This window comes from Ixodes scapularis, unplaced genomic scaffold, assembly GCF_016920785.2.
Source record: "Ixodes scapularis isolate PalLabHiFi unplaced genomic scaffold, ASM1692078v2 PGA_scaffold0__279_contigs__length_252992795, whole genome shotgun sequence".
Classification (NCBI taxonomy): Eukaryota; Metazoa; Arthropoda; class Arachnida; order Ixodida; family Ixodidae; genus Ixodes; species Ixodes scapularis.
The window spans coordinates 52,902,308-52,913,022 of NW_024609835.1; the positions used below are offsets into that span (position 1 = coordinate 52,902,308).

The 10,715-nt window shown below is 43.8% G+C and overlaps 1 protein-coding gene across 1 annotated transcript; it reads left to right on the forward strand.

The window, feature by feature from the left end:
• Positions 1-1,225: 1,225 nt before the first annotated feature.
• On the forward strand, positions 1,226-6,881 carry LOC115326000 (acetylcholinesterase-1). Its single transcript, XM_040221375.3, has 2 exons — positions 1,226-2,763; positions 6,728-6,881. Exons 1-2 carry the CDS (start codon positions 1,226-1,228, stop codon positions 6,879-6,881), a joined length of 1,692 nt encoding a protein of 563 aa, XP_040077309.3.
• Positions 6,882-10,715: the final 3,834 nt, after the last annotated feature.

The following is a 10,715-nucleotide window of genomic DNA, read 5'->3' on the forward strand; positions in this document are numbered from 1 at the left end:
TTTTTCGAGAACTAATATTATCCAGAGCAGGCTCCAAGTAAAGGGGAAATTCTATTTCTTCAAACTCTCAAAACAGGAATATAGCATGGCAACATGCCAGTCCAACTCTCTCGAAAGTGCATTCGTACTCAAACCAAAGAATTGCTTTACAAGAAATTAAAAAAAAGTACATTGTGAACAAATTTTTGGACGGCGTCAAGAGCGAATTTTAGCACTAAACCACCAATGGAAGGGGAAAAGCAGCTACCTCTACAATACAGTGAAATAGTAGTAAAATATTAGCGACAAAAATTCAACGCAATAATAATATTAGGATAAATAAAAAAATTAATGGGACAATGTCGCGTGCTGGATTACAAGATTAAGTTGGAAGTGCAAGCTTACAAACGCGCACTTCATACTTAATGCAGTTAGCGGATCATAGATTGTGATCTGGCATTAAAATATTCAATACCGTTGTGCTTGTAAGCTCCCCAGAAACGTTTCGGAAACGTAAATGATACACCCGTTGGCCGTCGGGACTATGCTTCTATCAACACTTTCAATCTAGTCTGAAACAGCTGTCTAGTTGGAACGCTCGAGCGTTCGGAAGTTCTGTTGGAATGGCGTTGTTATTCGAGCAGCCAGTAATTACTCAGCCGGAGCCATATTTACGAGAAGCCCTTAAAAGGCTCAGTCGTAATCGACAAGCAAGGAAGCCTGCGGATTATTTACCGGGAATAAAACAACCACGTACGTATCAACTGTTTCACCTTAAAGTCACTGCATGCACGCTGAGAGTGAAACGGGTTATTTAATTTTGAAAAAAACAACACAGACGCACACACACCTGCTGATCATGACATTCTAAGTATCGAAACTTTAGCACCTGTTATTGGAATACTGAGACTAACTGCTACTGCGATGCAAACATAACTGGAATAACAACATTGGCGCAATTAACCCGACTGGGCACGTTCAGCCCCTAGGGAAGGGAGACCTTGACTGTGGTGAACCAACGATAATAAGAGCGAAACAAATAATAAAACAACACAACATAAGCAGGTATTTATCTATCTGTACCCCGAGCTTCGCACAGTTTCCTTCAGGAGAATGTGCGTTTGGCAAGGGTACCGCTGATCTCGACGGCATTTCGCACTTTGTCAGAACGATGAATGTACTGATGCCCCAAGTTTGCCGAACTGCACAGTTCAGAAACGTCTTGCAGGTATTCATCTTGTATGTAATGGTGTACTTCGCCGACTCCACAAAACCCGTGGCAGGAGATGTTCCCATCGTTCGCACGGATTTAGGCCTCGTCGCCGGGGAGCGCATCACAATCGGCGACCGAATGGTGGACGCTTTCTTGGGAATCCCGTACGCCAAACCACCCGTTGGAGACCTTCGGTTCAAGAAGCCTCATCCAGTCGCAGCTTGGAACGGCACGTACAACGCCACAAGAAAGCCAACTCCGTGTTGGCAGCAAAACGTCCGGTTCCGAGACGCGGAAACGGATTATTCTGATTCCTCAGAAGACTGCCTATACCTCAACATCTGGCGAAGGTCTTTCTACTGCGAAAACAACTACAACTCGTGTGGCAAGAAACGGCCAGTCGTTGTTTTTATTCAAGGGGGGGCCTTCCAGTGGGGAGACTCAGGATTATTTGTGTACGATGCGGCCAACTTTGTGTCTCTAACAGATGCCATCTACGTAACTTTCAACTACCGCCTCGGAATTTTCGGTTTCCTGTCGCTGGAGACGCCTGAGCTGCCTGGTAACATGGGACTATGGGATCAAAATTTGGTACTCAAATGGGTTAAGAAAAATATTGAGCACTTTGGAGGTGATCCAGGTGATGTCACGATCAACGGTCAGAGTGCGGGGGGAATATCTGCAGGAATGCACGCCGTTTCTCCTCACAGTAAGGGCCTCTTTAAGCGAATCATCATGGAGAGTGGAACACCGCTCTCCATAATCCTCGGAATATCTTACAAAGGTGCTGGGAAATTTACTTCTGTGACCAGCGCTCTTGGATGTTATGACTTCAAGCGAAGCTTCGAGGCCCAAACTAGAGATGTGATTGACTGCTTAAAAAAATTGGACGCAGCGTTCGTCTATAAAATCTTGAAGTCATTGGATTTGGCTCAGCAGATATTTGTTCCCGTACACGGAGATGACTTCCTTCCACACCATCCGCTTATGGAACAAACTTGGAAACACCTTGAGTTCAAGGAACTTCTCCTTGGAACCAATTTGAACGAAGGAACATTGTTTTTTGATAACCTTCAGTACACGTTTCCGGCTCTAAAGCACCTCTTGACAGGTGACTATCGACTTGCGGTCACAGTTGCCCTCGGACCTGCCTTTGATATCCCAGTTTCACAAGCACGACACATCGTGCGTTATTACTTTGGTGATTATAATGTCGAGCACAACAGCCGGAGCGTCGGAGATATATTCAGTCGAATCTTCGGAGACGCTGTCTTCAACTGTCCGACCCAGCTGTTCGCCGACCTCGCTGCAGAGCAAGGAATAAGCACCTACAGGTACATGTTCGCGTACCGGCCGTCCTTCAGTGTGTGGCCAGAATGGATGGGCGTTGTCCACGCGGACGAGCTGGCGTTCACTCTTGGATCCTTGCCATTTGCGAAAGATGAAACTAGACACACCAAGCAACTGGGAGCGCGTTTAAGGAAACTTTTGTTAAATACAACATACACGGCAGAAGAAGAAACGTTCATGAGGCGGCTCGTCAGTGCATGGAATTCCTTCGTTCGAAATGGGTAAGTAATTGATTATAAATTCTTAAAAAGCTAGATACGAGTACGTCACTGCCGTCCAGTTTATTTTATATTTTCTCATTAAACGTGCTTGCTTCAGATCTCTGGTTGCCTTTCAGAACTTTCCTTAACATAACACAGCTATATTTTCTGACGGCTGGTGGTATTTGTTTTTCACAGGAAATATCACAATTGTTTTGAGAGGTGAAAGACATCAATCAAAGTTAATTGTTGATTTTGAAAATAGTGATAATTAAAAAAGTGTTTCATTAGAATTTAAAAGGTATATTTTTCTGTCATATAAACTACATTCATCAGGAACTTGACGTAAATGAAGCCAAAAGGGCTCTTCGATATACAGTGATGTGTCGTTAAGAAGAAGCCGGTGAATACGGATGCCCCGGTATATAGACACATATGTCAGGGACAAACTAGCCTTATAATACATACATTTTTGTCTAATTATCATGAACAAACTATTTTCATGCGTCACGAAACGTTAAAGAAAACTTTTATTTTTCTTTGGCAAGAACCATCCTAGATTACGCGTGCGTTGTGTAGTACCCTTATCGCGACTTCCTTATTAATAAACTAGAGAAAATTCAAAATCAGGCCGCATGTTTTGTACTGAAGAACTATGACCGTTATGCAAGTGTTACCGATATGAAAGCTATGCTGGAATGGGAAACACTCGAATGTAGAGGGAAAAAAAACTAAGACTAAAATTCTTTCACCGTGTCTTTCACAACAAAACAGGAATTGAAAAAAGCCATCTATCATATGGAGCCGTTTTACGTCTATTGCCGTTTGATCATTTTAAAAAGGTTGCTGATCCCGCTTATAGGACGGACAGTTTTGCTAATTCATTCTTTGTCAGAACCGCGAGAGAGTGGAACGACCTCCCGGAAAATATTCTGTCCATTGATGACAATGACGTTTTCTTTTTCCACTGGTCATGATGTTTTCTTGAACACCCCCTACAATAATGCCCACAGGGCGATGTACGTACAATGTAAATAAATAAATAAATAACAACTCATATTGGTAACGATCCTTTGGCGGAACGGAGGTTTCCAAATGAACGAAACATCACTGTCATTGTTTTAAGAAACAGGTACCCCGATTAAGCACTAACCGGATATCGAGGGGGGCGGAAGGGAATTTCGATAAAATTTAAGAGATGTCAGATACATATACCCGCTAGGTTGAGATAGGTGAAATACCTGGCACACTTACCAAGATTTCCACGCGCTCTAATCAGGTGTTGGTATAAAGGGAAAGTTGAAAGTGCGAGTTCGTGAAAAGAGAAGTCGCTCGAGTTTAAAATTCTTGGAAGGTGTTCACATAAAGATTCGTTTTTGTCTGGTCTGACCTTTTTTTACGCCTCCCTCAGGTCCAGTCATTCAGCTCTCACATTCATCTCGTACAGGAAGATATGGGAGCTTGACTTACCGCCTTTTCTCGAGCAGAACTCTGCGAGTATAAATTTTCACTTTCAATCGACTAGACCCCCTAATGTCCCTTTTTCTCTTCCTATAGAAAAAAAAAAAAAAACACATTGTAAGAAAATGAATAAAAAAAAAAAAAAGCCCACAGTAAGCTTAGTTTTCGCTCATTAATATTTATGTGGCGTCCTTTTCCACAACGGCACAGCCATCTTGAATATCGTCACTTCTGGTATGGGGTAAAACACCATTTTGATCTTTTTACGCCGCTGGAAGGTGTTTACAAAACCGCGTAATGCGTCATTGTCACACATTCTTGTTTTGCCTCACCCAGAATTATTCTCTCTCGCATATTCCGGGTTGAAACATTTTATTATTTTTTCGCCTCGCATACCAAATACGGAACCCGCGTGATTAGAACGAAAGGAAACAGAAAATGTCTATAGTCGGTGACAGCCTAGAATGCAGTAGGTATTGTTTTATATCCAGTGTGCAACGCTTTGAAAGCTTCTGGCGTGTGCATGGGGATCGATCACCCAGATCATCTGCACGCGTTCTCGCGCAAACGAAACGAGAGATAAAGCCACGCGCTCGCGCCAGTAGCTTTTGCAGCCTTGCGGTCGCATACTAAGTATGAAAGAGAAGCGATGGCGGAAGACAACGGTTGCGTGCTGGGGGCGGAGCTTCTAATGCATTCTTTGCATATGTAACCGACTATACACATTTCCATAAAAGCGTATGACGGCGCGTTCATTGCTGTGTGTATGTGTGTTGTGCACGCGCAGTTTGTGACTGGCCGGAATAGACTTATTGATAAATTACCCAAGCATCAACAATAATTTCGGGAATGTAGGTACACGCGCCGAACGCGCTCGCCTTCCGCCTATAGACAATTGCAAGCGTGACGTCTCACTGGTGCTCTATGCGTGCCATCATGTACAGCGTTCGCATGAACGTGGCTTTGACAAGCTGTCAAAGCCACGTGACGCTACTGACTGTCACCCTTCATAACTGCTGCGTCAGAATCAAGGGCTTCTGGGCGACCGCGCCGCAACCTTCAACTTCCAGTTTCTGAAAGAGTTGCTCTTGCATATCCTTCCACCGTCGCTGCAGATTATTCTTGCGACAGCATCGGATCTTTCTTTGTCTGCTTTGGCTCTTTACGCAGATAAGATCATGGAAGTCGCCATCTAACATCATGTAGCCCCTCGAAGCCCTCCTTCAGACCAACAAGGCCGCAAGAGTATCCATCATAACAGCACAAAAACTACATTATATTCATATATCTCAAGATGTGATTATGAAATTCCTGCCAAAGCCAATATTTTAAATATTGGTGTTTTATGACAGTTATTCAACAAACTCTATATAAGCGGGCTCATATGCAGCATGTACTAAAGCGGACAAAGTGAGCTGAAAAACTCGCTTTGCTTCTTTGGCGTGCATGCCAGTTTTTCTAGAGAGATGTGGTACGAACAATGAAAGAATGCGAGGTTGAGGTTTCATACTTATTAATATTTGGCAAATTGAGAAATCTTCAAGCTTGTGGGGACCGCAAACATAAACAAAAAGAGGATCGGCATTTTCAGCTCAAATTGTCCGCGGGGGTGCTCTAACAATTAGAACCCACTTTAAACCGTCCGCAAAATTAGGTTTCTTAACGTGTCCCGCTGGCGATTTACTACAGATGTGCGACTTGGCGATGGAAGCTTGGAGTGAAAATATCCACGGATGACTTTACCTCGTTCAGAAAAAAAAAAAAAAGCTTGTTCCGCGTAATCTACTGCGGCATTTGCAGACGCTGCCATAAAGGTGCTTACCGGCTTCTAAGTGCTGCCGGAAGATGGTGTAAATGACACTACGAGAGGAAGCGGCGCCTCGTTCGATCATGGCCGCACAAGAAATGAGGTCTTCAAGGTGATTAAAACATATTTTCTCGTATTTAGTTTATAAAACAAAATATCGGTGTGGAAAAATTGTTTCTTGTAGAACCCGTGTGCGCTCAGGAAGCGCAATCAAAACTTTCGAAAGATCGTTTGTTAAGCTCGGCGAAGCGGCATCCTTGACGCTTCCGACATCTGCCGGCAGCATGGCGTGTACCTGACTCACCGTCTGCGAGTGCCGCCGTAAATTGCCCAAAAAGAGTTTTTTTTTTAATTTTTGATCAAGGTAAGTTTTTTGCTGATATTTTCAATACTCACTTCTGCTACGTAGACCTACCTCCGTAGTATATCGCAGCGCGATAAGTTGAGAAACTGATTTTTGTGGAGCATCTAAAGTGAGCTCGAAGTTCTATATAACATGCTGCAAAGTATGTCCACTATGATTTGTTGCTGAATGTTGTGTCTACTTTATATTTAAACTTGTGCAGAGAAATGCAGAACGGGATGAAACAGGGCCTCTGGTGTTTTTATCCGTTCTTAGGCCTCTCATGTCATCGAGCATTATTATTTTACACATAAAAAAATAATTCTTGTATAATTACAATTGTACCCTAATATTATTCGTAAATATCTGTGCAGAAAGCCAGTGATTCCAGTGCCTGGCATTGACTGGCCTTTGTACAAGGCGGAAAGTTCGAAGTTGTTGTACCTCCGTCCCGGCAACTACACTGTTGCACGGGACTCATCGCGGGACATTTGTGAGCTTTGGCGGCCATTCCTACTAAAGAAGTAAGTTGTGTGATAGCGCTTTCATGCCATTTATTATTTTTTAGTTCCCGTATAAGGACGATGTTCTCTTTGCCCACAAACGTATACTTTGTGTCGCGATGGAAACTGGTAATTTCTGTGTTGAGAGTTGGGGGCTTCTGAGAAGTCAACGAAGCACGTGCGACAACAGTACTTTAGTCCCTTTGCTGAATCATTATCGCCACCTGCTGGTGCCTGATATGTATTATATAATTACTTGGCAGTTTATTGCAGAAGTGTAGTAAGTTGGGCGAGTTGGTATGATAACATGATGAACAGAACAGCGCACACAAAGACAAGGACAGAGAAAAGGAACATGCAGGACACACAAGTGCTGACTCGCAACTGAATTTATACACAAAAGAAAGAAGAAGAAACCGTTCTGAAAGACACGCAGGGCACGCAGTGCTTATGACACGCGACACAACACCATCTAACTGCAATGTCTTTGCCCCACAGTCCCTTCTAAAACAAGGTTTCAGTGTTTAGTAGTGTCACTGATGGGTGGCTGACGCAGCAGTCCTTCAGGCTGTTGATGCAATGTGCTTCTAAGATTTCGCGAGTTGTCTTGTCTCGATAGTGTCCAATTATTGTTGTGCCTTTTAGAATCGGAGCACACGAGCAGGAATTGCAGTGAACGGGAAGGTGACCACCCACCGTAGATTTTAGCGAACGATCACGCTCGAGAAGGCGATCGTTTAGGCACCGTCCGGTTTGGCCCACATAGCATTTACCACACGTTAATGGGATTTTGTACACCACGCCAATTGAACATGGCACATAAGGGTGGCTGTGGCGTTTCTGGCACTTGCCTTTGTTGAGGTTATCCGCTATCGAGCGAACCTTTGAACAGATTTGCGCCATTCTTTTTGGAGCCGAAAACACCACAGGCACATCGTACCTTTGGGCTGCTCTTTTTAAATTATGAGAGGTTTTGTGCATGTATGGTACAACAACCTTTCGTTTCTGTGGATCTCGAGGTTTCTGTCTCCGAATCCCTTTAGTCTTGCGTACTAAGACCGCCACCACCTCGTTTAAGACCTGTGATGGAAAGCCCGACTTTTGGAGCCTCTCAACTTGAGCATTAAAACTTTCACGAACAGTGTGAAAGCAGGACTTCGTAAGTGCAGCCCCAAGTATGGTAACCGCAATCCCCCTTTTAACAACTTTCGAATGTGCGGATGTGTAGTGAAGGATGCCCTTTTTTGACCTAGGAGAGAAACTCCTAGGTCAAAAAAGGGCATCCTTCACTACACATCCGCACATGCGAAAGTTGTTAAAAGGGGGATTGCGGTTACCATACTTGGGGCTGCCCTTACGAAGTCCTGCTTTCACACTGTTCGTGAAAGTTTTAATGCTCAAGTTGAGAGACTCCAAAAGTCGGGCTTTCCATCACAGGTCTTAAACGAGGTGGTGGCGGTCTTAGTACGCAAGACTAAAGGGATTCGGAGAAAGAAACCTCGAGATCCACAGAAACGAAAGGTTGTTGTACCATACATGCACAAAACCTCTCATAATTTAAAAAGAGCAGCCCAGAGGTACGATGTGCCTGTGGTGTTTTCGGCTCCAAAAAGAATGGCGCAAATCTGTTCAAAGGTTCGCTCGATAGCGGATAACCTCAACAAAGGCAAGTGCCAGAAACGCCACAGCCACCCTTATGTGCCATGTTCAATTGGCGTGGTGTACAAAATCCCATTAACGTGTGGTAAAAGCTATGTGGGCCAAACCGGACGGTGCCTAAACGATCGCCTTCTCGAGCATGATCGTTCGCTAAAATCTACGGTGGGTGGTCACCTTCCCGTTCACTGCAATTCCTGCTCGTGTGCTCCGATTCTAAAAGGCACAACAATAATTGGACACTATCGAGACAAGACAACTCGCGAAATCTTAGAAGCACATTGCATCAACAGCCTGGGGGACTGCTGCGTCAGCCACCCATCAGTGACACTACTAAACACTGAAACCTTGTTTTTAGAAAGGACTATGGGGCAAAGACATTGCAGTTAGATGGTGTTGTGTCGCGTGTCATAAGCACTGTGTGCCCTGCGTGTCTTTCAGAACGGTTTCTTCTTCTTTCTTTTGTGTATAAATTCAGTTGCGAGTCAGCGCTTGTGTGTCCTGCATGTTCCTTTTCTCTGTCCTTGTCTTTGTGTGCGCTGTTCTGTTCATCTTGGCAGTTTATTGTTTGGTTCACACCTGTTTCAGTGGGTGACTCCACTGAGTTTACTAATAAATAAATTTGTGTTCTTCCACGAAAGTTCCTAGTAATAACTTGGACTTCACCATGAAAAGAATATCCCGATTTCAAATAAACATCACAGACGTGTCCAGAAACACACGTTGGGAGTTCAGATCACATTTCTTTCGGTTTGACTAGCGAGGCTTGAATTGCGCGCCGACCACATCATTCGTGAATTGTGCACCGAACAATTTAGCTGTCTTACAGCGCCGACCAGATTAATCGTGTGCCAATGGGCTGTGGTTTAGTCCTTTCCACAAAGTAATTTCCCGCTGCGTTCTGTAGGATGTAACACCTATTTCTTTTTTTTTTTTTATTTATGCAAGTCTGCCACACATTGTAACCATGCGTGTTCTCTTACGTTAGCCGTTAGAAAAATTAATAAGGGGGAGGGGTATGTCTTGCTTTCATTTTTTTACGTTCCGTTGAGTTATGGAAACGTGAGAGAAAGAAGCACAGCGAAACATTGTAAAGAAAAGTTCTAACATATTATTAAGCATATATGTTTTTAAGAGTAAAGGCCCGTTCACAGACTTGCGATTTTTTAGAATCGAGTGCCTTGAAACCTCTTAAAATGTCTTACAATGAGAGCCTGGCGTCTCCTATCGGATAAGAGTGGAACACTTGGAGGTCCCGTACATTTTCTATTTCTTTCGGCGCTTTGTGCTTTTTTCTTGGCTCGAAAATCTTTTGTCAATGATATAAACAGCCATTTTTCATGAGTTGATACATTCATTTGACCTCTCAAATTAAAAAAAAATATACTTTTAGTGAAGTGCAGTTCCAGGGTCGCCACATAGATGACGCCAAGTGCCAGTGTGTTCTCCAGCCGTAATAGGTATTACGAAGCTTTAAAGGGATACTACAACGAAATTTCGGTGTTAACTCCTTGGTCTATTACTGTTCAAGGGAGCCAGTGTCACATCAGACACACCAATTGCTTGATGAAAAAGACACCAAAAAGGAATTTTTAAACGAATTAAACGATTAGCAAAGAGCACCTGGTGGATGTCACTAACGCCTCGATTGTGATGCCCGTCTAGTAACCTTGGCAGGTAGTGACGATAACTGTCTCACCACCGGCCACCACGAGAGCAGTGGGGGAGAAGGAACTCCCATCTCTCCGAGTCTCTCTTTTGTGGATATCAGACGTCGCATTTGTCCCTCTAAAAGATTATAGGAGATAACCCGTCACTCAAAATTCGTACAAAAGCAGCTTTGGAATTACTAGCGGTGGCCCGAACGCTGGCGCGCTTCGGGAACTTCGGTGTCTGGAACGGCTAGGACATCTCTTGACGTCCGCCCCGTCGTAGCTTTGCTCGTCCCGAGAGAATCTACGCCACGATTGCAGCGAATGTCACGTGTTCTGCGCTGGTTGCTCTCCGAGCGCTTGTAAGAGCGGTCCGTTTTTAACGAAAAATAAAGTCATCAGGCTTAAAATAGAAACGTGCGATTCCCATTTACGAATATTGGGGATCATATTCAGCCTATTTCTGTACACGACGGGTATATTTCAAATTTCGTTGAAGTATCTCTTTAAATGTATGCTACAACGAACTTTCGGTGCATATTTCTGGTCTA